The following is a 25,592-nucleotide window of genomic DNA, read 5'->3' on the forward strand; positions in this document are numbered from 1 at the left end:
CCTGAGGGTGGAAGAGACCAAGAAAGAAAAGAGAGCCATGTCCTTCTCCCTAAAGACCTCTCTAACGTCACATACACAGAAAAAATCCTACCTGACCCTTGGAAAAGAAAGTTGCGTTTCTGGACTTCAGTCCAAATTTGCAAACTGGAATGGAACAGAATGTGTAGATCCAACGAAAACCCAAGTTACCTAAATCTGAAAAGGTGTCAGAAGGACGGTTGCCTACTTCACCTCAAGTTTGCCTACATGGTGCTAAGAACCCTCATCAGTATTGAAAAGCTACTGGAAAATTAAAATAAGATAACTCTTGCCAAATAAAGGTTTTTCGTGATTGTCACTTTCTTGAGGTCTTCTAAGTTTCTTTTTACAGACTTTTACTGTTGGTTTGATAAAAGCATCACCAAAACTTTCTCAGGCAGAGAACACAAAAGAATGCCAAGTGGATAGTTCCTCTGTATGAAGTAGGTCCAAGTGGGACTGAGTTTTCTTCTTCCATAGCTGTTTCATGGAAAGATGAAGTGGTGACAGGACTGAAGAAGTGCTGTTCTTCGCTGCATTGAGTGTTTACATGTCTTTATCTTGCTAAGTTGTAAGACATTCACGCTCATATGTTTTATAGAAGTTTGTTGCGCATAATATTGAGAAATTTTTGTATTTTCTCTCTGGTAGCCACAGTGGGTGGGGAAGATTCCTCCCTAAACTTATCTTAGGAATGTTTTTAGACCTCTTGCCATCTCCTCAGAGCAAAATAGAAAATCACTCCAGCAGGGCAAGTATGTGTAGTAATGGTGGGCGATGTGTAGAGCATGATTGTGCAGAAGAAAGGCACGTGGAACTGTTGGTGGTCCCTGGAAGCAGGGAGAAAAGGGGCTGACAGAGGAGCAGAGGTGGCAGCTGCAAAGCTCTCTCCAGCTGTAGATAAAGGAGGCAGAAGTGGTTAAGCTGACTGAAGAGAAGAAGAAAGATTTTGGGTTTGAGAAGCACTGAAGGGTTAGGTAAAGTCAGGAAAGGTATTTGGTCTGAACCCAGTACCTTGAAATGATATGCTGAGGAGGTTGGAGCCTCTTGAGTTTTGTGATGTCTTTGATCCCCCACCCCGAGGCAATCCAGCCTGTTACGACTATGAAGTCATTTCAGATGACTTTCCTGAGAAAGGCTGCTGTGCTGTCATTTTCTGAAACACAGTGAGAGGATCCCTCTCTGGGTGCCTCTTCCCTTCTCTGGCTCACATGACAGCCAAAGTGAGTCCATTGCCAGCAGGAGGGGTGTGCAAATGGGGGATGTCCTGGGGACAGCTGGCCAGCATGGAGCACTGCTATTGGGATGCCAAAATTCTGGTGGGGAGAAAGCTTCTTGTGTCTTGTTTGCAAGCTGAGCTTCCTATCCCCTTTCAAACCCTTTCACAGTCTAGTGCTCTGTCAACATTACCTGAGTTCCATGATGGGAATTCTCAAGTCCTTTCAAAGAAGCCTTGCCTGAAAGAGAACAGGTCTGGCTTGCAGAGCATTGCTCTGTAGGCCTTAGGAAGTCGCTTTGCCAGCCCTTACCCACCTACTGCTCAAAAAACACATGTGAAAGACTGAAGCTTTGCCAGCTGGGACAGTGGCCCAAAGAGAAGGCAGTTAGGGGCAAAAGAATGAGAATTATTTTGGTGTTGGCACGTCAGGTACCAGGTGGGTGAAAAAAGCCCTCTGTAAATAGCTTAGCGGACAATCAGGGAGGGGAAGGTGCAAAGAAAGGAAGAGGTAGAAACATCAAAGGAATGAGAGCACTATGTACAGAAGTTGAAGGTAGCAAAAAGAAAAAACAAAAAAGAGTGATTGGATAAAATACGGAAAAAATTAAGCAAGTCTTCTCCTGGTGCTGGATGGTGCACTGGGGAATAGTGTCGGCAGATTTGGGTGCCGGTGCCAAAGCCATCACCTGTTTTCCTTCTGCCCTGAATGGTGTTGTCACACAGGGGTCACAATAAATTATAAGCCTTTGATTATCTTGTTTTCCCGATTAAGAGAGTGACGTCAACTTCCCTAGAGAAGCTTCCTCTAGGGAACACAAAATGCATTTGGAATCCAGTTTGAAAACATAATTGGTCATTGCTTGAAAAACTCCCCAAAGATAATTTTAGTACTTCACTGAGATCTCTTGCCAAGATTTAATTTTAAAATTTTAAATAATCTGTTTTTTTAAAATGGATTCATTATATGTCTAATTACCTGTGAGTATACACTCTACTGCTATCGTGATCACCTGTTACCTGCAAAATATGTCCAAATAATCACTTTCTGAAGGGAATGCCGTACCTTTTAAAGCTGTTTGTTTGTTTGCTGGTTTTTTTGTTTGAACCAAAAGAAATATGCAACCTTAGAAGTATTAGAAGACAAATTAGACTTCCTTTAATCATGGTGGAGGTAAAAGACCTATCTATTAATGTAAAAATGAGTGCAACAAAAATTGGTATCCCTGGGTTTTGGGGCATCCTCAGGCAGCAGTCAGGACACACACAGAAGCTGACCTTCAATGTGCTGTATTGGTTCAAGTGTCCCATCCCAATGAGCTGGACATCCCATTGTGATGTCACACATACAGTCACCTGGCAGTGAACTGTGATGTCTCCAGGGTTAGACTGCGACCTGACATCCCTTGGGACTTTCTTTCAGGCACAGAGAAAACCTGACTCAGGCTGACTCAGGTCTGATTTCCTGCCATGTGTGTCCACAAGGTCTGGAGGACTGAGAACAGGAACAGCAAGGGACCAAGGTTTCTGTTTTGTTGCAGTTTGTGAGATTCTTTGGTAGTTCCAGTGATGGGGAGCAGCTTCTCAGGACTCCCTGAATTACCATGGAGAACAGACAAAGCCGTGGGGGCAGAGTGGAGCTGCCCCATTTGCCATGATGAGCAAGAGGGTGTCGCTTATGTGACACCCTGTGGCCATGAGTTCTGCATGGGCTGCATCCTGCGTTGGGCAGAGAAGAAACCAGAGTGCCCACTCTGCAGAAGGTTGATAGAGTCTGTCAGATTTTCTCTGCAAGAGCAAAAATACCTAGAGTGTGTCATCACACCCCAGGGAGAATCACCAGACACCGGCAGCCAGGCAGAAAGATCTCTTGGCCTCCTGGATAGAAACAGCTTCCAGCGCCCTGGAGGAGTTCCTGTGCAAGGAACACCCTCCCCAGCTGAGCAGGGGTCTGCAGGGAGAGAGGCTGTGGGTAGCCTGCTGCCCAAGGTCTGGGCAGAACTTTTCCAAAAAGAAGAACATGTTCTTGACCCTATGCTGCCCTGGCTGCGCCAGAGGCTGGAGGCAGTGTATGGGTCCCAGTGGTGGCTGGCAGTGAGAGCAGAGAACAGCATCTTGTACACCCTGTGCCTCTGCGGTCCAGATGAGGAGGTCATGGTCCAGATGCTGCAGCCTCTCCTGGAGGAATACACCGAACAGCTCGTTGATGCCACTGTCAATTTCATTGTGGGCCAATGCAGTGAGGAAGCCCACAGGCTGCTGCGCTCCCATGCTGCTGGGAAGGAGGGCAACAGCCCTGAGGCCAGTTCCTGCCCCACCAGCTCCCAGGGAGAGAATCCCACCTGGCATCCAAGCCCTGCCAGCAGCCCGGCAAGCTCTGACATGGAGGATCAACCCAGCACATCAGAAGCTGCCCTCTGTGCCCTCCGCATGCTCCAGCCATCTGTGCAGATCGATAGAGAGCAGGTGCAGCCCCAGAAAGAGCAGAGGGAGGTGATGCTGCCAAGTTCCTCTGCCCAGGGCAGCAGCCACAGTCCCATTGCACCTTTTCAGGACTGGGAACACTCACACAGGGGGCCCCAGCACCCCACAGAAAGGAGGACCCCCAGCGCCCAGGACTCTCCTTGGTGTACAAATAGGCCCACAGAGAGAGAGTGGAGCTGCCCCATCTGCCATGATGCTCATGAGGATGCTGCTTATGCAATGCCCTGTGGCCACCAGTTCTGCCTGGGATGCATCATGCATTGGACAGAAAGGAAACCAGCATGCCCAGTCTGCAGCAGAATGATTTTGATTGTCAAGTTTTCTGTGCGTGAAGAAGACGACTATCTACAGTGTCTTGTCACACCCTCTGGAGAGTTGCCAGAGACCTGTAGCCAGGCAGGAAGAGCTCCCAGCCACGTGGCTGAAAACAGCCCCCACTTCCCTGTGCCATCCCTGCCATCTTCTGTGCAGGGAATACTGTCCCCATCTGTGCAGGGGACTATGAGGCCAGAGACTGTGGGGGGCCTCCTGCCTGAGGTGTGGGCAGAACTTTTCCAAGGTCAAAAGCATCTCCTAGACCCCATGCTGCCCTGGCTTTGTCAAAGACTGGAAGCGATATATGGGTCCCAGTGGTGGCTGGCAAAGAATGCAGAGGGACATATCCTACAGGCCCTATGCCTCTGTGGTCTGAATGGGAAGTTATTGTTCCAGATGCTGCAGCCTCACCTTGAGGGATATACAGCGCCGCTGGTCTATGGCCTTATTAATGTCATTGTGCATGGATGCAGCATGGAGGCCCAGAGGCTAGTGCAATCCCACACTGCTGGGGAGAAGGACCACAACCCTGCAGCCAGCTCCACCAGCTCCTGGAAGCAAAATCCTGCCTACCCTACAAGCAGCCCTGAAGGCTCTGATATGGAGGACCAAGCCAGCACCTCACAAACTGCCTTCTGCAGGGATACTGACTGTCCCTCATCTGTGTCGTTCTCTGCAGAGCAGGTGAAGGCCCAGGAGGAGCTGAGGGAGGTGGAAGAGGCAGGTTCTGCCCAGGGCAGCAAATGCAGGCCCTCTACTTCCATCCAAGGCAGGAACTTCTCACATAGGGGGTCCCGGTACCCCCGAAAGAGGAGGACCCCTGGCCCCCAGAACTCTCCCCACCCTGCAAGAGGCCACTCCAGGGGTGGCACAATCAAGGCTCCAGCAAATCTTTATTCAAAAGACAGGAAATAAATTGTTATTTCCCTGACACAGTCACTGGGTGCTGCTTTGTCTCTCTTCACTTGGGGTCTGTCCCTCATCCATAATCCAAAGATCCATGGAGCCCCAGGGCCCTGTTGGTGGTACCTCCTCCTGCAGGAAATCCTGCTGCAGCCATGACAGTGGAAGAGGTTCTGAAAAGGGAGCAGTGCATTTACGTGGGAGAATGAGCTGAATAAAGGCCGATGGTGCCTATGCACAGATGGAATCAACATGCTGCTCCATGCACTGCCTTGCTCTGTGACCAAGGGGAAAGGAAGGACCCTGTGATCCCTTGGTCAGAGGAGTTTCTGGGCAAACAGGCTGGCAGGATGGCACATGCCTGCCAGTCATGACAAGCTATGTGACTGAAAGGATGGTGTTCCTCCCAGGGTATACAGGGCACTGGGGCATCAGAGTAGTTTCTCTGAACCCAAACACCACTTTGTAGGAATAACCAGAGTTCTGTGACTGATCACAGATTGGCTCTGGCAAAAGAAAACAGTGTCCTTGATGCTGCTTGTAGAGCTACATTTGCATGAAGAAATGCAAAGGAAGACATTCAAGGAAGACATTCTTTAGGTGGCCCCTTGGCTGATCCTTAAAGTCAGGAAGTGTCTGGCTGATGGAGTGATTCTCCCTCCCTCCCTCCCTCCCTCCCTCCCTCCCTCCCTCCCTCCCTCCCTCCCTCCCTCCCTCCCTCCCTCCCTCCCTCCCTCCCTCCCTCCCTCCCTCCCTCCCTCCTTTTTCCATTTTCTTTTCCCTATCTCTCTTCTGCACCTCTGTCTCACTGAAAAAAACATTTGATGGGACAGCACATCCCATCAAGACCAGGATCTTGGTCTTCCTGAGTAGAAAGAAGGTTGTGCCTTTTACCTTATTCTGGAGGGACAACTACAGCTCCTTCCTCTGTCTATGGCAGCAGGTTCCATTGCCAGTGGTTTTGAGGAGCACCAATACAATAGCTGGCCAGAAGCACCAGCTTCCAGAAGCATGGCAGGCATGGTAAGTGGAGAGGGACCTGGCACTGTGGCCATGTGCCAGTGGATAGGAAGGTATTGTGGTTTAACCCAAGTCATCAATCAAGCATCATGCAACCACTCTCTCACTCCACTACCAGGGGCAAGGGAAAAAGAGCTGGAAGAGAAAAAGCTACAAAACTCCTGGGTTGACATAAAGACAGTAATAGGTAAAGCAAAAGCTGGACACAGAAGGAAAGCAAAGCAAGGAATTCACTCACTGCTTCCTATGGGCAGGTGATGCCACCAAGGGGCTATTTACAAACCACGAACAAGACGGGGCAGCGCTCTGGAAAGTGTCTCAAGCTGTTTATTTTTCAGCATCAGTCTCATTACATGATTATGATACTGGGAAGATGCTAGCAGCTCACAATCCAGGCAGCAGGCCAAAAAACTTAATGTTACAACATACTTTATAAGCTTTTTGACTAATCACACAAAGCAAAAGCATATTGACAGTAGTTCTATCCAATCACCATAAGCACATATACTTTTGGTTAAAATAATGCTTGCTTATTTCAAATACAATACCTATTTGTAAGCCTTAAAACCCAACGCACAGAGCTCCATTCTTGAGCTTTAACCTTCCTAATATCTTGCTAGATAAGTTTTCTGCAATTTAGAGAGCTATTCAGACAAGCAGTAATATGCAGGCTATTGTTCAATTTGCCCTTGCTTTTTCTACAGTTTAAATACTTTTTCTGCTGACATAACTCATGACTGCTGCTTTAGCTCTTCTCACAGTTCTTGCTGTATCTGAGGCCTGCCTTTTGCAGCTTTCCCAAAACCCTCTAATTTTATGGATTCCCATAGGCAGGCAGATGTCCAGCCATTCCCAGGAAAGTAGGACTCCATCATGTGTAATAGTTACTTGGGAAGACAGACATTACAGCTCTGCATGTCCTCCCAGTCCTCTTTCCTTACTCTACTTTGCATGCTGAGCATGATGCTATTTTGCAGTTACTGCATCAGAAGTCATCCATCCCATCTTTGTTTCCTCTGTGTAGCTGAGTGTTCCTGATCACCCAGAGTTGTTCTTCCTGTGTACTGACATGCAATAATGAAATATTCTCCAGCAGAAACTCCAAACCTGCCTACCAGCTACTGAGAACATTGTCCAACCACTCCTTGAACTCAGACAGGCTTGGTGCCTTAACCACTTCCCTGGGAACCTGTTCCAGTCCACAGCCACTCTCTGGGTGTAGAAACTTCTCCTGAAATCTAACATAAACTTCCCCTGATACAACTTCATGCCATTTCCTTGGTTCTATCACTGATCACCAGAAGAAGAAATCAGTGCCTGCCCCTCCACTTCCCCTAATGAGGAAGCTGTAGACTGCCATGGTTTCCAGTTTCTTCTTTTGCTTTTTTTATTAGGAGGCCTCGTTGTGTCCATCACTTTTCCTTCACAGACTGTGTCCATACTTGGACTTTTTTTCTTTTTGTTGCACTTTGTCTCACTGCATGCTAGAAACCCTGAAAGGCTGTGTTCATCTGTGTAGTAGTCACTAATTTATGATAGTTTTGTCAAGGTCATTTTCTCTCCCTAGACTTGCAAGCTCCTAAACTGTACTCTCCATACCAATTTTTGTATTTCCTTTATCCAGCAGATTTTTCACTTTTTATCCTGCTGTTTTCTCCAGAAGCTGCCCAGTTACTTTATCAGTTTCTTGATCTGCTGCTTCTTTCAGAGTAGTAGCATCTGCTGTGGTGTCCCCTCTGGCTCTACAGACCTCTCCATTCAGTAAAGGATTTTATTCTGTTCAATAGATTGCCATAAACTGTGACCAATAGCCTGAACCCTTCTTTGCAGAAGGATTAACAATTATTTTCAACAATCATACAAAAAGCAGAACCTTTCCAATATTTACTATGCTTACTGTCTCTTCTATAATATTGATTGCTATATCTGCTTCTTTATCTCCTTTTGTCTTTTTCTTTACTACACAATCCTGATCTGCTTACTTCTCTGAATGTAGTGCTCTTATGACTCAAAGAACGAGAGGCTGTCCGTAGAGAATGCAGAGAACACAGAAGCACAGCATGGTTGAGGTTAGAAGGGATTTGGCATTGGTGCAAGAGGGTTAAGTCAGGGGCTACTTCAGCAAACTAGAAATAATTAAGTCCATGGGCCCTGATGAGATGCACCCATGAAATACTGGGTGTTGAGGAACTTGGCAGATATAACTGTGAGGCCCCTCTCAGCATCCTGTGACCAATTGCAGCAACTGTGGGTACTGCCCAAAAACCGGAGAAAGAAAATGTCATTCCTATCTTCAAGAAGGGTAAGAGCCCTCTCCTACCTTTTCCTGTTACTTTGAATGTTGTATATTCCTTGCAGAATAAAGAACAGAATTATGTTCATGCAATAAGCTCTCTGGATGTCATTTGCAAGGTTTTTCAGGTGATGCAATAAACAATTTCCCATTTTCTTCTATGACAGATAAAGGCATATGATTTTTGTGAAAGTTAAATGACCAGTTCTGCTATTAAGGTTCCCTGTTAAAACTCAGTAAAGACAGCAGTGCAAAATATTTTTGATGTATTCATCTGGAGCACAAATAATGTTTTTGATAATGAATATGTAGAAGGGTTATGTCTGTCATGTAAAACCTCAAAATTAGTTAGCCCAAATCCAACATTAGATATCTGTTATGTAAACATTGATGTAATTTAATGCAACACCCTGTATTCTCGATACTTTTTTTTACCACCGTGACTTTACAGACCAAAGCTATTATGGCATAACCTTTATTTAGGGGAGATATTTTCATTGTTATGTTCCATATACTTACCTCGTTTGTTACCTCCACACTTACAGCATTTATGAAATGACTTTGTGTATGACACTTCTGAAAGTATTTATTTTGCTTTGGAATGGCCTGCTGGTAAATTGAAGAGCTGGGATTACATTTGAGATATATTAGCTGTATGTCAGAGGGTAGAGAGTTGTGTTTCTAGGTTTAAATTGTAAACACGAAAAAAAATATTATTCTGGTGGTAACATTCTATGTTTGTATTGTTTTGTGAGCCTTAGTAAAAAATGACAAATACCTCTCATTAAAAACATTTTGGCATTTTGCAGTTCATGCCATTACATGGGTAAATGGATGAGGATATCCAAGAGAGGTTCACTGTGGCTTACTTAAAAAGCTCATGTATAGTGTAGAAAAACTAAATAGGTAACCTTAAATTTTAAATAAACTATCTTGCACTATATAATCACCAGAATTACAAAGAGAACTTCAGAAAAACAAAGGTAACAGTTTTACAACTTCTACACCTGATATGTCAGAATTAGATACTCAAATCATATTGCACCAAACACTGTTGTCTTGCATTTTATTTAATGGAGACTAATGAGAAGGGATGATCGTGTCAAATGAAAACTGCTCAGTCATTCCGGTGTATCACTTAGATAACAGATTTGTTCTCGGTGCTATTTTGTAGGTTTTGGGGAGACCTCACCTTGATGCTGATCTCTTGAGCACTATCAGAATATAATATTGCTTTTTGCACTGGTAATTTTTGTTCTGCATTTCTGTATGTGTAACACAAGCAATACATTCCCTTTGGCAGTATTAATGGATAAAATGGATGCATGGTAATCATGGGGAAAGAGGCAGATAAATATATAACTGTTAAGTTCTCTCAGTTCAATAAAGAGCTTTCATCTGCCACTAAATCCAAGTGAGGGTTTAAAATCTGAGTATTAAGTTAAAGGAGAGTTTTTTCCTTGTAGTTCATATCATTGTAAAAAGAGTTCTTAGAAAAATAACGTAAATGAAAGGTTTTCTTTGCCTTCCTATATTTCAGTGAGAACATTTTAGAGGTCATGCAAATAGATGAGAAATTATTAATTGAAGAGAATGCAACTGAAAGATTATTTACGTATATTTGTATTTCTGCTTTATTTATAAAGAAGAAATTTAAAAGAAAGGCAAGCTGTGCACTCATCAGAGCTAGAATAAGTAACCAAGAATGCCAGGTTCTCTTTTAGATCAGTTATTCATTATTCAAAAAATACTCCACACCCTGTGTTTGGCTTAAGGCACAAAAGTCGAATGGAGATTGCTAGTTTAGGTGACCATGTGCTAGTTTAGGTGACTAGGGTTGCCTTCCTAATAAAAAAAATTCTTTTAATGCTTTTATTTATAAAACCTTTTCTGTTCTTTTTTTTTTTTCCCAATTTATAACATAGGCAGTAGTGGGCTTAAAAAAATGAATCATGCTCTTTTTCAAATACCAAATCAAAGCAATATCAACAAATATCAAATCAAAGCAATATCAAATTATTGGTGTTTATTATCTCAAACATAAAGTGACAGCAGTATCTGGAACAAGGAAAGCATAGTTGATATTTCAGAAAAGTAGGAGATGCAAGGGGCAAAGATACTTTGATCTCTGTTTTCCATGCTCAAGGGGAAATAATTTACTGCCAAAGTTAGAAGTCTTTTATTCATTTTTCATTCTCAATGAGAAAAAATATCAGCTTCTAGTAGCTAGGTTTGCTAAGCGAGGCTTAGGTTCACCTCTAATTAATGCTTGGACATAATAACAGTATAAAAACAGTATTAAAAGTTTGTGGTAACTTGGATTGCAGCTGTCTACATCTATTAGCTAAATAGCACACGCTTCAATAAAGATCTACTACATGTATGTAATAAAACTGGATAACTAGTTGCAGTAAGTTCATGTGCCATCAACACAGCAAGCCAGGTAAAAAGTCACCATATCTGCTGCCTTATGTAAAAGCAAAATTTCCTTTTTGTACAGAATTTACACAGTGGCGTGGTTATGGTTTGTATTTCTCAAAGATTCCGAAACAGTCCTGCAGCCCCTCAGCTACTGCTTCACTTATTTGTGTACATGAGTGTGACTCCTTCTGCTGTTTTTTCCTCTCTCCTTTTATCTCACCTCCTTTATATCTGTTATCAGAGAGAAATATGTGTGAACTCCTTCCTGACCTGGAAGGTTCTTCCACCTCTCTTTGCGGCCCTGTCTCACTTTCTACTTCTATATAATGCTTTCCACTTTCCTATTATTGAAAATATGACATTTTATACACTCAGATTATGTACATTTACTTCCTGCCTGCTCCCTATATGGGGCCACAGTGTGAGTTTTTAATTATTTAAAAACTGTGGTTCATAAGAATTTTAAACTTATTATACTGCAATACTATCTGCACTCCACTAAATCAGGACCCATGATGCCATTGGCTGTCCATGTTTAGGCAACAATTTAAAGTTCCAAAGTCATTTGAGGAGAAGTAAGGAGATGAGGGGATATGAAAAAAATTTAATAAAGCATAATGTAACTAGTTAGATGTCAACTATGTAACACAGACTGTGCAATTAAGTACTTATGCCTACATCAAGAATACCCTGGGAACTGAAAACAATGTAACATAATGGTCGATGGAGTCAGAAGGTACTATAAATCTTGTTCCAGATACATGTTAAGATGCTATTCATGCAGCTACACGACTCGGTTCTTGCTTCTTCTCATCTGTATTCTAATTTTTATAGACATCGCCTCTCTTTCTCTCTGGCCAGCTGACTATAGGGGGTGGAACTTTCTTTGCTGCAACCTTTTTTCACAGCTGCCTTTGATCCTTCTGCTCCATAATGTCAGAAGGAATCTGAGCTCACCTTTCTCTAATCACCAGAGCTAAGGCAGCAAAACCTTCTGTCCCTGCACCTCACCATTAGCTTTTGCTGTGAAGAAAACAACCTTCGTCCTGCATGACTTCTCAGGTCATGAATGCCAGCTCCCTAACCATCTATCTTAGATTTTATAGGATATTTTTCCTTTTACAATGCATAAACCTTGGACTATTTTTTTCTAATTTGTTTATTTCTGTTTTGTTTGTTTGTATGTTTTTTCAATAAGGTGCTGTAAAAAAAATCACATGTCTGCAAAAATGTTCAACCTATCTTCACCACAGCTATGCAAACTATTTTGTACATGGATGATGTCAGAGACACAATGAATACTTAAGTACTGCTGTTGTCCTTTATAGGAATAATACCTAGAAATGCGAATGTAATTTCTTATTCATATATGCATTTTTTAATACCCTGAAACTGAACTTCTAGATTCTTCTCTAACTCTTCATGAAGGCTACAAGACAATTCTTTTCTTACAAGCTAGATTTCTTCTTATGTCTAGTTTAGTGTAGGTGACAGTGACCTTAATGACTGTTAAACTACATCCAAAGTAAGAGGTTTTGGACTATATCTGAGCCCTAGAGGTTCCTTATCAGTAAAAACGTAAGTGCTTGGTGCTTTGAGGGAGATACTATACATAAATCTGCTAGATAAGTAAGTAGTGCAGATAAGATTTCCATTCAATGTTAAACCGGTCACATATTTTACTAAAAGCTACCTTTATGGAAATAGCTGCTTGAAGAGGTACATTTGTATTTTTCCTTGAATGGAAGAATAAATTCATGGCCTCTTACAAATTTTGTTCTCTGTGTCCAAGTTAGTATCTCTCTGTATTTCTGAGAGAATCGTAATTCCTTGTTCATGGAAACAAAAGTCAGGTAGAAATACCACAAAATATTCCCAACATTAACTTAAGCTTGTGCAGTTTCAACCACATTAACTGTCATGTAAATGTGACAGTTTTTAAGTGCTTATCAAAAGTAGCTTGCTTATGAGATACCAAAGCACTTGTCAATTTTTTACATTTGAACCAATACTTTCATAGAGTGTAGCAAAAAAAAAAGTATATTTGTCTGCACTGATGGCAGAATTTAAGGTTGAAGGATAAAAACTGTAATTATGATATCCAGTAAAGGCAGAAATTGCGGAACTCACCATATTTGTGATCTGTATTTATTAACTGCTTATATATTTTCTAGATTCAGTCTTCAGCAGCTTATGTGTAGTTATCATTAAAGGCATCTTGCTGTTTTTCCTTGCACAGAGTATATAGACTAATTGTGGCATAGCAGGTTTTTCACTCCTGTTTTGGTGTTATGTCCCTCTCTTACAGTATCAAGAGAACAGTCTTGCTCGAAAATCTCTTTTCAAGCTGCTCTTTACAACCAAAGCATAGTTAGATGGAGCTACTGCCTTAAAATGCTATGTCATTAGCTGACTGAGTGTAACTCTTGCATTTAATTGTGAGGTAGTTGTTCATTCGTTGATTTTTGGGTTGGGTTTTTTGGTCAGTAGGCATACTGATACATTTTTTGTAACTGAAAGTATCAATACTACCTCTCCTTTTGCCTAAAACCCCACATATCGTGTCTAGATATGCTGGGTAAATAAATATGCTTCTAGTCACACAGACACATAGCCAAGACTGAAGCTCTCCTGTTAGGTTTGTGTTGCGAGGAACGGGTTACAGCTTGGGAAACTGTTGAGAAGGATTGTAAATCACTCAAGTGACCTTGCAGTTGGAAATAACTCTTGATAAGCCTCTGAGAACCACAGTCCAGTGATCCTCTAGCATGAACAATCTCTGCTTGTGTGCCTCTGCCTGGCTGCTGCTCTGGGGACCCCTCATTAGCAAGGTAAATGTAAATAAATTTATTGGTTTTGTTCTAACTGCAAGTTTGTAGCTGTTCTGGCTGCCTGCCTGTGTCAACTCACAATTTTAAACCAATAACATCTTTAAAACTTAAGTAACTTTATAGAATTAAATAAGTATCTGTCCTGTCAGAAATGAGGCATATGTTATGCTTTATAAATACATGAGTCAGGGTCCTCATGTTGCAGTATTTTAAATCCTTCATCTCTTTTTTTACTGCATGAATTTCAGGTGTTTGTGTATGTTGAATTTGTGATGTTATTTGCCATGCAATCTCTAAAGTCCTGGCACAATTCTTCTGGCAGAGCACATCCTTACAGGCCTAACTTAGCATCAGCAGCAAAGTTGCTCATCTCAGTCTTCATAGGGTTCCCTTTTTTTCACAAGGTTACATTTAGGAATGTACTGGATAGCCCAGGTCCCAGCACTGATCTCTGCAGAATTGTAGTGGCAAGTTTCCTCCATTCCAGGAGTTAACCATTAACTCATACTCCTTTCTGCAATTTCCTTCCCATCTGTTAATTATTTATCAAACCTAAGAGTGAAGTTCTTATTTTAGGCTTAAGCCTTCTTTTATGGCTTAAGATTCTTTCAAAATAAGTCTGCTTCAGGAGATGTGGTGAGAAGCCTTTTGGAAATTCCATAGACTCTATTAACTAGATCCTCATTGCTTACTGATCATTTTTAAGGCTTTAAAAGCTTTTCCTTGTGATAATAAACAAAGCCAAAATTTGCAGCACATTTTAAACATGTGTATGATGCGGCAAGTACCAGGTGATTACTGTGTATGGTATGTAATCCAAAAAACAGTGTTTAGACACCTGGGTCACTAAGCTATGTTAATTACTCCTAATAAAAGGCTTTATGTCTTAACCAAGGCTTTACCATCTGGATTAATTCATTTTTCAATGTATGTAATGATAACTGTGTGATAAATACATAGCTTAGGGACTGTAGGGGCTTTTATTATTTGGAGGCAATCTGTAAATGTGTTATGAAAATGTGAGGAAACACTTCAAATATATATCAACTTTGGTATCCAAACTAGTGCAAACATAAACAGGACCACTTAACTAAGCATATGAAATAATTATTTTCCAGTGCCTTTAATTCTAAGTGCATTTTGATCTACCCAAAATGGTACTGGTGATTATTTTTCTTAGGTCAGATTTCTTTTATGCAAGATATTAGGAAGACACTACTGTAAAGGTATTTTGGGAGGTAAGCTTAGAACTTATTTTTTTAAGAACACCTTTTTTATTAAATTGAGGAATAACTCTTTATTTTTAACACATTTTATTTACTTTGCATTTGTACAGTTTGTTTCCAGAGTCCACGATTAGTAAGTTGAGAGCATTTGAAGGTTTAATTAAAATTGATACCTTAAAAATTATCACTGTTTGGAATTTTAAACCTTGTAAAAGAAGAGACTGAAGCATAGCATAGACAATTTGATAGGCCATACTGACAATGTAAATAAAGCTCCTATGCATTAATGCTGTTTTGTACTTAGCTGCAGATTTTGTGGTGAATGTAGAAAGCCATTTGCAGAAGACAACGGTGCAGCACACCAGATTTCTTCATCAGCTCCTGAACCTGAAAAACAATGGCAGAAGTGTTGATTTTTCAAACAGACTGCCCGGTGGCTTGGCTTTCCCTGTCACTGGGCCAGCTCTGTGCCAGGTGTCGCCCAAGCACCAGCCAAGGCTGGGACTGAAGCGCAGGTCTGTTGGAGAAGGACCGCGGGGTGCTACAGGACAAGCAGCTGTCCATGAGCCAGCAGTGCCCCGTGGCCAAGAGGGTCAACAGGATTCTGCAGGGCATTAGGAACAACCTTGCCAGCAGGTCGAGGCAGATCCTGCCCCTCTACTCAGCCCTGGCAGGGTCGCACCTGGAGTGCTGTGTCCAGTTCTGGGGTGCCCAGTACAGGAGAGACATGAAGCTTCTTAAGGGGAGGGCAACAAGGATGATGAGAGGACTGAAGCATCTCTCTTACCAGGAAAGGCTGAGGAAGTTGCACCTGTTCAGCCTCGAGAAGAGATGACTGAGAGGGGACTTTATCAATGTTTGTAACTACCTACATGGAAATATCAAGAGGATGGAGCCAGGCTTTCCTCAGTGGTGCCAAGCAACGGGACAAGTGGCAAAGGGCAGAAACAGATGCAAAGTAAGTTCCACCTGAATATGAAGAATACCTTTCTTTCTGTGAGAGGGACGACGCGTTGAATAGATAGTGGAAGCTCCTTCACCAGAGATATTCAAGAAGTGTACGGACGCAATCCTGCGCGATATGCTCTAGCACGACCCTCCCTGAGCAGCTGAGCAGGCAGGTTGGAATACCTGTCCCTCTGCGGTCCCTTCTAACCTGACCCATTCTGTCATGCTGTGAGTCACGGCGCCAAGCCCGGCCGCGCCCCGCCGGCACCGCACCGCGATCTCGGGAAAGCTCCCGCCGCTCCTGGCCGGGGCGGTCCCGCCACTCCCGGCCGGAAGCTCCCGCCTCCCCGGGCGAAGGCCGTGGGGCCGCCGCAGGTGAGGCCGCCGGGACCCCTTAGGTGTTGGGCGACTGCTCCCGGGCCAGTGGGCGCTCTCCGCTCGGCTCGTCCTTCTCGGCGCCGGCTGCCCTTGGGACCCCGCGGCAGTTCCCTCCCGTTGGTGAGGCGAGCGGGACCGGGGAGCGCCCGGGGCCGGGCTGAGCGCCGGCCATGTCGCGGAGCTCGCAGGGCGGGCGACCCGGCAGGTCCCCGCTGCCCCGCGGGCCCAGCCCCGGGTCCGCCGCCGCCCCGCTGCCGCCGCCCCCGCTGCCACTGCAGCCCCCCTTCGGCCCCGGCAGGGCCAGCCCGGGCCCCAGCGGGCCGGCAGAGCTCAAGCCGGTTCGGCGGTTCATTCCGGACTCCTGGAAGAACTTCTTCAAAGGGAGACGCCACCTCGGCTCCAGCTGGGAAAGCACGGCCTCCGACATCAGGTACATATCGGACGGGGTCGAGTGCTCGCCGCCTGCCTCTCCCGCCCCCCTGCAACCGGGGACCAGGACAGTGCCTGGCTCCTACACCGACCCATTCGGGGGGTCGGGCGGGAGCTACAACTCTCGGAAGGAGGCCGAAGCCATGCTGCCCTCCGAAGAGCCCTCGGGCTCGCTGGAGCGCCGCGGCGGCACTGGGCAGACTTACAGCGAGCGAGTGGAGGAGTACCACCTGAGGTACGCCTACATGAAGTCCTGGGCAGGGCTGCTCAGGATCCTCGGCGTGGCCGAGCTGCTGCTTGGCGCCGCCGTGTTCGCCTGTGTCACCGCCTACGTACACAAGGACAACGAGTGGTACAACATGTTCGGGTACTCGCAGCCCTACGGATACGGGGCGGGCAGCGCCTACGGAGGATACTCCTACAGCGGGCCCAAAACGCCTTTCATCCTGGTGGTGGCGGGAATGGCGTGGATTGTCACCATAGTGCTGCTTGTGCTGGGCATGTCCATGTACTACCGAACTATCCTCCTCGATTCCAACTGGTGGCCTTTGACCGAGTTTGGGATCAATGTGGCCTTGTTCATCCTGTACATGTCGGCTGCCATAGTATATGTAAACGATACCAACCGAGGTGGGCTCTGCTATTACCAGTTGTTTAAGACGCCGATAAATGCGGCTTTTTGCCGTGTGGAGGGCGGTCAGACTGCGGCGATCATCTTCTTGTTTGTCACGGTGATCCTTTATCTAATTAGTGCGGTGGTTTGTCTAAAGTTGTGGAGGCACGAAGGGGCCAGGAGACACAGGGAATTAATGGAACAGGAGGTAAGTCATTAGTTATCATTTTCTATCTACCGTTTACCACATGATGGTGAGCAGCTGTAAGATCTTATCATGGAATAGACGATGTCAAATCAAGTGTCTTCTCTACAGCAGATCTGTAGTCCTGAGGTTGAAAAGGCGTTTTTAAGGTGTCAGAAACAAAGTCTTGGACATGTTTTTTTTTTTCTTGTTCTTTTTAATGTTTATAATTCATCTTGAGTAAGGACCTGGCTCTGTTCTCTTCATAATACTGGGCTCTGTTCTTGAGTCAGCTGACGAACTACTTCCTAGTGTGTATTTTCCAAACAAAGGAAGAAACGAACAATGTTCATCTGTTCAGCAGGGTTAGGTGGCTTAAAGCCACCTAGCATTTCCTCAAAATCTGTGCGTTCAGCACATCAAGTGCTAGTGTGAATAAACCTAAGAATGTGAAATACTTATTTTTACTTTGCAAGCAAATCTCCAAACAACTTCTTAATACCTTTTCAGCTTTCTTCACTATAGTTATCAGCAAATATTTGTAGTAACAGCCTTGGCTAGATTTTGATGTCTCAAATTTTAGTCAGCCACCTCTTTTTCACGTCAGATATTTTGCTTGACTATTGTCCTTGCCCATACTAGAAGCAATCAGTATTTGTCTGGTTAATGATAAACTGTAATAGTAGAGATTTAACACTCTTACCTAGGGAGTTCAAAGTAATTTGTGTAAAACTTCCTTCATTTGAAAACGTTGCCAAAAGACCCTTTAAAAATGAGTAAGACTTAATATAGCATGAAAATTAATGCATGTGAAACGTACATAAGCCTAAATTAAGGAGGGGTCTGCCTTTAAGGGATTTTAGAAGAAGAGAATTTAAAGCTGCATATCCTCTGCTTTCTGACTGCAGTCTGATTTACAACATTTTTATTTAACGCTGGTTTCCAGTTCAACATCTTGCATAAAATTGAGACTTTTCTTTTGAAAACTAGTTATAATTCTTCAATAAAAGCTTTTTAACCAACTGATAGTGTGTCCTGCAAGAGTGAGGGGATTGCCAGAGTTGTACACAAGTTGTTCATTCTTCCTTGTTGCTATCCAAGTTCTTTTAGTCCACTGACTAAACATTTCTAAAGGGAGTACTTTAATAATAGAGGTTAGAGACTGGACAGTGCTGTGCAAAACAGCTGCAGGTTGAGCTGCTGATTAGTGCACTGTTGTGTGTTCTAGGCAATGAATTAGGATCAGCCTGTTAGTGAGTTAACGTGGGCTGGAATGTGAAACAATAATAAAGGAGCTTGAGAAGTGGATGGAGTATTTCCTGCAAGCTGTTCCTTACAGCTGTGCTTTGGGAAATCCTGTTGTTCTGGGGTTTGGGTGGTTGTTTTCCTTAAACAAGTCTTTAAATAGTGGATCTGAAAATACTCCTTATCCTACATTTCATCATACCTAAGTGTAAATGTAATTTTCTGTATAGTATGTTTGTGAAAGTGTTTAAATTTTAGAAGTCTGTGCTTTTCCATACTATTTTTGCTGAAAATAAAACTTTGTTCTTTCCTTTTTTTTTTTTTTTTGATAGATGAAAACACAATCCTCTTTTCCAGAAAAGAAGGTAGGAAATAGGAATTTATTTTTCTGTTTACTGGTAATTCTAAATTATTATTATTTTCCTTGTGACTATTTTAATTTATTTATTTATTTGTTTATTTGACCTCAAAGAGATTATGTTTCGTTTTTTAAGCTAGTTTGGACAGCAGTCTCCAGCCTAGAAGATTCAAAAGGAGCTTGTAACCAACTTACTCCTAGTTAGGCTAGGTTATAAAATCTACAAAATTGTAAAATAGCAGATGTGATGGCTGCCTCTCTGTGTGCTCTTACCCTTTTCTCTGAGGTGACAAGTTCTGTAGCATTTATCACAGAGTTTGTAGACGTGGCTAAAACAGCAGGTCGTCTGATGCATGATAGGTTTGAGTCTCTCTTTATTCCCGGCTGTGCGCTTAATTTGCAGGAGAGCCAGTGGAAGCACAGAGTAGGTGCCCTGTGAGTTGAGCTTCTTTCTTTGTCTCTGAGACTGCTCCAAAGACCCCCTTGCCAGTTAATGCCTCAGCAGTGTTAGTGTTTCAGCCACACAAGGTGTCATTGCATACACTGCAAAGATTGTATGGGCTTTCCAGAGAAATTACAACATTAATTTCACCCTTAAATGTCTCCTGATAGACACTGTGAATTTCCTACCACCGTTTTCTCTTTTGATTCAGTAGTGGATCAAGATCCTTTTGTTTATGTTCTAAGATTTCACATTTTTTTTTATTTCTGGATCAAGGGATGAATTGTACAATAGGAATCAAGGAGAAAAGGGAACTCCAAAGAACTGAATGATTCCAGTTCATTCACAAATTAAATGAATACTGAAGGAAACTTCCTTGCAATATTTTTTTAAACATGCAAACAATTCTTTCCAAAGCTGCAGAAATATTTATCTGTACCACTGTTAGGACAAACTTAAGAAGAATACTGTGTGAGAAACATTATTGTAAGTCAATAAACTGATTTTCTAATTACAATAAGTGTTGTAGAAAATATCTGTGATTTGCTTCTACTGCTGCTCAATACATGCATCTCTGTCTTAAGGTGTATTTTGTGATTTATGTAAAACTGATTTCATTAAGAACAAATTTTCTCCTTTAAAACAGTATGAAGGTGATGACAGACCAAGGGAAGAAGTCAGTTACAGGCAACTCAAATCACTGGAAAGAAAACCAGAGCTACTTAATGGTCACATACCTGCAGGCCACATTCCTAAACCTATAGTGATGCCAGACTACTTAGCGTAAGTGACTTGATTTTGATGGGCCAACTTAGTGGAGGATACTTGAATCATGTTTTTCACTCTTCATTTCTCCAATGGTTTCTCTCCCATGCACATGATATGGGAACTCGTAATTGTGTGTTAACATTAAAAAGCAGAGAAGATGGGGCTGGTAACAGTGGCATAAGTCCCGTAACTATAAATAAGGATTCTTAATTTAAAAAAATAAACCCCCACAAACCTCAAATGTTGAAAAAGAATATCATAATCTAGCAAGTACGTTAACTGCCAAAGGAAGAGAAGACCATTACATAGATATTAGAGGAAAAAACTAAAATACATGGGAAATTGCCTTTTTAGGGCTAGAAATTTGACTACTCTTACACTTTCTAATGCTGCATCTCTAACGTGCTCCCTTAATTGGAATGGGTAGGCCTTTCCAATTAATAAATTAGTTTGTATACTATTTGCTATGGGCACAAGTAGAAACAAGGGAGGTTGCACCTGAATATTAGGAAAATATTTTTCTCTTTGAGGGTTGGCACAGGTTTCCCAGAGAGACTGAGTCTCCATGCTTGGAGATATCAAAGCTGTATGGACATAGTCCTGGTCTAAGTGTTCCTATTTGTGCAGGAGGTCAGATCAGATAACCTCCAGACATCTCCTATAACTTCAATTATACTGTGATTCTCTAATTTCAGTGCTTTACAGACATGCAAATTTCAGCAGCTTATGAGATTAGCAAAAAATACAGCAATACTCTGTCAAGGTGAAGAGTCTAAATGTTGTTAGTAAGCTGTATCTCTAAAATTAATTCTTAATTATTTTTCTTTTTAGGAAATACCCTGTAATTCAAACAAATGAAATGAGAGACCGGTACAAAGCAGTATTCAATGATCAGTTTGCTGAGTATAAAGAACTGTCTATGGAAGTTAATGCTGTATTAAGAAAGTTTGATGAGCTGGATGCATTGCTGAAACAGCTTCCACACCATCCTGAAAGCATATATGTAAGTACCTGTGAAATGGGCTCATGAAAAATAGCTGTATTAGGTGGTATTAGACAGTTTTTGACTGTCTTTAGTTAGAGCACAATGTCTTACAATAGTTAAGAACTATACATGGTTTTCTGGGGGTTTTAGTTTCTTTGTTTCATACTAGTAGCTTTTAAGTTTTAGTGAGTCACAGTTGATGTATTTTCATTATTTCTCCAATACAAGATTTACATCTAAAATGTTATAACCAGAAGGCATTGATCAAATGAGGATCCTGATGAGTATTCTGTAGTATTTACATGCGTATATGGAGCACACTCGAAGTTTAAAAATGTGTGGTTTCTCATTAGGAACAGGAAAGGATATTAAAAGTTCTGCAGGAATACAAGAAGAAGAAAAACGTAAGTGTTTTAAATTTACATTGCTGTTGAATCTAATGACTAGCAAAGAGAGTGTAAACAGACAATACTTCTGATGCTGGGCAGATTTCAGTATCTCAGGGTACCTGTAGTGTTTTGCATATTTTGTCTTTTAAAACTTCAGCAAAGCTATGGCACAACCCATACACTCATGGCAAAAGCATTTTAGAGAGTAATGATTCCAGTAGCCACATGTGGGGAAAAACCCATCCCAACAGTTGAGCATTTTCATCTTCTGAGAGTATGTTTAATCACTGAGCATTCTGCATTCAGTTATATTCACTCACTGACACAGCCAATGGATAAAAACAGAAAACATAGTCTTACATTTGAAAAGACATTTTTGTATTTTTTTGAGGCATGGAATTAGACACTCTAAAAAAGTAATTACACCTCTTGGAAGAGGTTTCTCTCTTTAATTTTTAAATGCAGACAGCAAATATGTATGTATGTTCCATTAAAAACATTATGCATTACAAATACAATTTTTTTTCCCATGAGATTCAGAGTTTATGTCCATGTTAGTTAAGCTTCATTACTTTTTGAGGGGGAAGGATGTATTGCACGTACAGCAAATACATGTGTAAAATCTAAATTACGTAGTAGGATGTCATTTATATTTGCAAATTTCTGCTTTAAAACAGTTCTATTTACTAAGAGAGCTGCCACAGCATATAAAGGCAGAACATTTTCTTCTGTCCTTTCATGAAGGAAGGGGAAACAGGAAATAAGAAAGGGCCAGGGGAAAAGAGTGTGATTTTTTTGACAATTTTTACATACTGTCCTTTTAGTCAAGAAGATAATTGATAATAGACTATTCTTGGAAGAGTTTGAAAGCCTATATACTAATATATAGGTTTTTGTATTTTTGGTAGGATCCTGCATTTCTGGAGAAAAAGGAGCGTTGTGAATATCTGAAGAATAAGCTTTCTCACATAAAACAACGAATTCAGGACTATGATAAAGTTATGAATTGGAATGTAGAAACCTAGTAATGACTGCACTTCATGGATACTATTTTCTGGTTTTAAAATTGATATGTGTATTTTAAGCTATTTATTTACTCTTTAAACAGTACACTTATGGGGATTACTTAATCAATGTCATATGTTTGGATGTTGTACATTACTGATAGTTTTGTATGCAGATCCAATTGTAATTGAAGTTATTACATAAGTTAGGAAACTGCTGCTAACATTATGCTTTCATTAGTGCAAATCCTGGCCTCTTAAATATGAATACTTTATTTGAAAATACTTCATCTGCAAACTTGCAAACCCGACCAGAGAAAGCAGTTTCCATATACCTTGTGGAAACTTTGCATAGAAATGCTGTTAACAATTTTGGATTTTATTTATATGTGACGTCTTAATAATATCAGAAGAGCTGAGCTGATCTTTCTGTGTGGGGTCTGATGCATTGTCTGATTCTGCTGAATATTTTGGGCAATTCAGAAGCTAGTTTAATACGAATTTTTGTATTGTATTTCCAAATGCTGTCAATTATACCAGAAATCATCTTGAATTTTGCCTAACAAGTGAGGAAAAATAGCTTCTTATTTAACCAGCTGGGGGAGAGGGACTTGGGTTTGGTTTTTGTATTGCCCTCTTCAGAGATGACGCAACAAATCTATACTTGGCCTTAAAGGTACAGGACGAGGCATATTTAATGTCTCATTAGTGTTGCTATAGGTCAGTGTGCTCTGCCTGCCTTCTGGATTCATGCTGTTTGGGGTAAATGTGTTTAAGGGCTTCACTCTTTATCAGCAAGTAACAGGACTTCTTGTCTGTACAGCAGCTGCTAATGAACTTGGCATTCAGAGAGCGAGTACAGCAGAATGAATTCTCATTCAAAGTATAAATTGTTAGTATCTTCTTTAAGGCCAGATAAAATGTATTAAAAGACATACTTTCCAGAGCATATTTGCATAAATTTTATATATATTTTTATATTTTCTTGGGGATATTATGCTGGCGATAGGTTTGTATGTGCAAGTATTTTCATAAGCCAGTAAATTTTCTCTTTGCATCCTTTTTCATATCTTTATTTACTTTAACTTTTTTACTTACTATAATTGTTAGAAGCATTGATAGTTTTTGTACAGTTTTCTACAACTGCAATTTGTCTGTTCTGAAATATGTTTTTTAATATTAAAAAAACCCCACCGGTGTAGCCATATTACTCTATTGCTTATAAAGATATTTTGTTTGAAAAAAGGTGCTCTGATTACAGTTACTGCAAATTTTTGTTAGTGATTTGGTTTTTTTCTTTGAAAGTTTTAACTTCTGCCTTAATTTTAAGGAACAACATCAGGAAAGCCATTTCCAGTTTAGTGTGGTCATGGTAGTACTACCTCTGCTCTTCACTGCTGGAAATGTATTAACATACCTCACTCTGACCATTGTAGCCCTGCTGGTTTTTCAACCCTTATCATTGATGCTGCAATCCTGATGGCCATGCACCCACCTTCATACTTGTAAAACTGACATTCAAATTTTATCAGCCATTTAATTCCAAGAGCTTTAGTGGATGAAGTAAATAGCACAAGATGCCATGAGAACACTCAGAGAATTTGAAAATTTGGCACCTCTTAATTTCAAAGCTTTCAGTCTCGTCTACTGGAAGGTGCCCTCAGTATTTTCATCATTTTGAGAACAGGTGACAGCCAGTGCAGTGCCTTTGTTCTCTCTCTTCAGTGCCTTTCTCTCTGGTTCTGGTTTGTATTCATGTCAAAGGAAAAACCTCTCTTCCATATAAAGGAGATGGGCCAATTTTTTATACTTGTTGTGCTGAATACCTGTTAAATTGTTCTTTGTAAGAGAAGTACTTGTCTAAATCTCCACAATCTAAATAAATTACCTGTCACACCCCGGTTTCTTGTTTTTTTCTCAGTGAGAGTTCTGGGCTTGCATCAATAACAGGAGAAGATTAGCACAGGTTTGAGGATCAACTGGTGCTCCTAAAGTTCTAACAATAACATAACTGATGTTTTCTTTGGAAGATTCACAGTCTGCACACTTAATAGGTCTTCTTTCTGTAGCACCAAGCTTCTTTTGACAGTGGTGTGAGTTTTAGTCTTTGAGAAACTGGCTCCTGGTCTCTCAGACAGTGTCTGCATAGCCTGTGGAGAACCATCCTTCTGCTTCTTTCCTACAAAGTTTCCAACAAATGGATTGGGAAAAGGTAATAGCATACCTGTGCCAGGAATAAGGAGATTAAGCAGCAACATCTGTATGTGGATTCTCGTGTTTCCCAGTAAGATGCCATAGGTGTGGCTAAGTAGATTTTCCAAAGGTTGGAAAGAGAAGCTGGGAGAGGTATATTCCCTTCTGCCTGCCTTTTGGATTTCAAACAGAATTGATGGAGGGCACGACAGAAGCAAGCTACCATCCTAAGGTACACAGGCCGTCCTAAGGCTGCAGCAACGTGTTGCAATCATTACAGTAAATGACTTGCTCAGTCCTGTGTCTTGTTCCAGGGCTGCTGAGGCACCTCTGGTGGGTACAATCTGTGCACTTGTTTTGCTCTAACCTACCAATGGACAGCTGAAAACGGTCTTGTCTACAATGCTACAGCCACGCTGGAGAAAAACTGTTACTCTAAGATTAGTCTAACATGTTCATCTCTCAGAGAAATTGAGATGAACTAAATAAGAATTAATGGCTGGAAGCTGAAGGAACTTGAAGCAAGGCAGAAACTAGGAGGAAAGTGATGGGAGAGTCCCTCAATCTGAGTTACCATAAGAACTATCAAGGAAAGTGGCTTCTTGATATTAAAGAATAGAATGCATACTCCAGACAAAACTGGAGTTTTAGATTATTATCACCTCAATCTCTCTGTGCAGTCCCTCTAGGCTCAGCTCTGAACCTACATTTTTGCATGTATGTGTAAATGATGTGCTGTGTGGTCTTATGCATGTGTCTGGGTTTTTGCAGAAGGTAGTTAACAAATTTATCACCAAGGAATACTGCCTTACATCAGTGGGCTTGCTTTTAATTACAGCCTGTCCTCAAACCCTGAGTGTATACAACAAGAAGTTTTATCATTCAGCCTTCCTCTTAGAAAACACTTACCTGGCTTCACAGATCTACAA

At 41.8% G+C, this 25,592-nt stretch overlaps 1 protein-coding gene across 1 annotated transcript; it reads left to right on the forward strand.

Moving 5' to 3' along the window:
- The first annotated feature begins 16,223 nt into the window (after positions 1-16,223).
- On the forward strand, positions 16,224-24,372 carry MARVELD2 (MARVEL domain containing 2). Its single transcript, XM_063180943.1, has 6 exons — positions 16,224-17,303; positions 18,857-18,889; positions 19,971-20,107; positions 20,924-21,095; positions 21,431-21,481; positions 22,375-24,372. Exons 1-6 carry the CDS (start codon positions 16,224-16,226, stop codon positions 22,489-22,491), a joined length of 1,590 nt encoding a protein of 529 aa, XP_063037013.1. The 3' UTR covers positions 22,492-24,372.
- The last annotated feature ends 1,220 nt before the right edge of the window (positions 24,373-25,592 follow it).

The sequence above is a fragment of the Melospiza melodia genome, chromosome Z, assembly GCF_035770615.1.
Source record: "Melospiza melodia melodia isolate bMelMel2 chromosome Z, bMelMel2.pri, whole genome shotgun sequence".
Taxonomy (NCBI): Eukaryota; Metazoa; Chordata; class Aves; order Passeriformes; family Passerellidae; genus Melospiza; species Melospiza melodia.

What these genes read in the sequence shown, in the direction of transcription:
- MARVELD2 (XM_063180943.1), top strand. Translation starts at nt 16,224, where the DNA reads ATGTCGCGGAGCTCGCAGGGCGGGCGACCCGGCAGGTCCCCGCTGCCC. An exon ending in GGGAATTAATGGAACAGGAG is followed by an intron (nt 17,304 to 18,856) that starts GTAAGTCATTAG and finishes TTTTTTTGATAG; the next exon opens with ATGAAAACACAATCCTCTTT. An exon ending in GTGATGCCAGACTACTTAGC is followed by an intron (nt 20,108 to 20,923) that starts GTAAGTGACTTG and finishes TTTTCTTTTTAG; the next exon opens with GAAATACCCTGTAATTCAAA.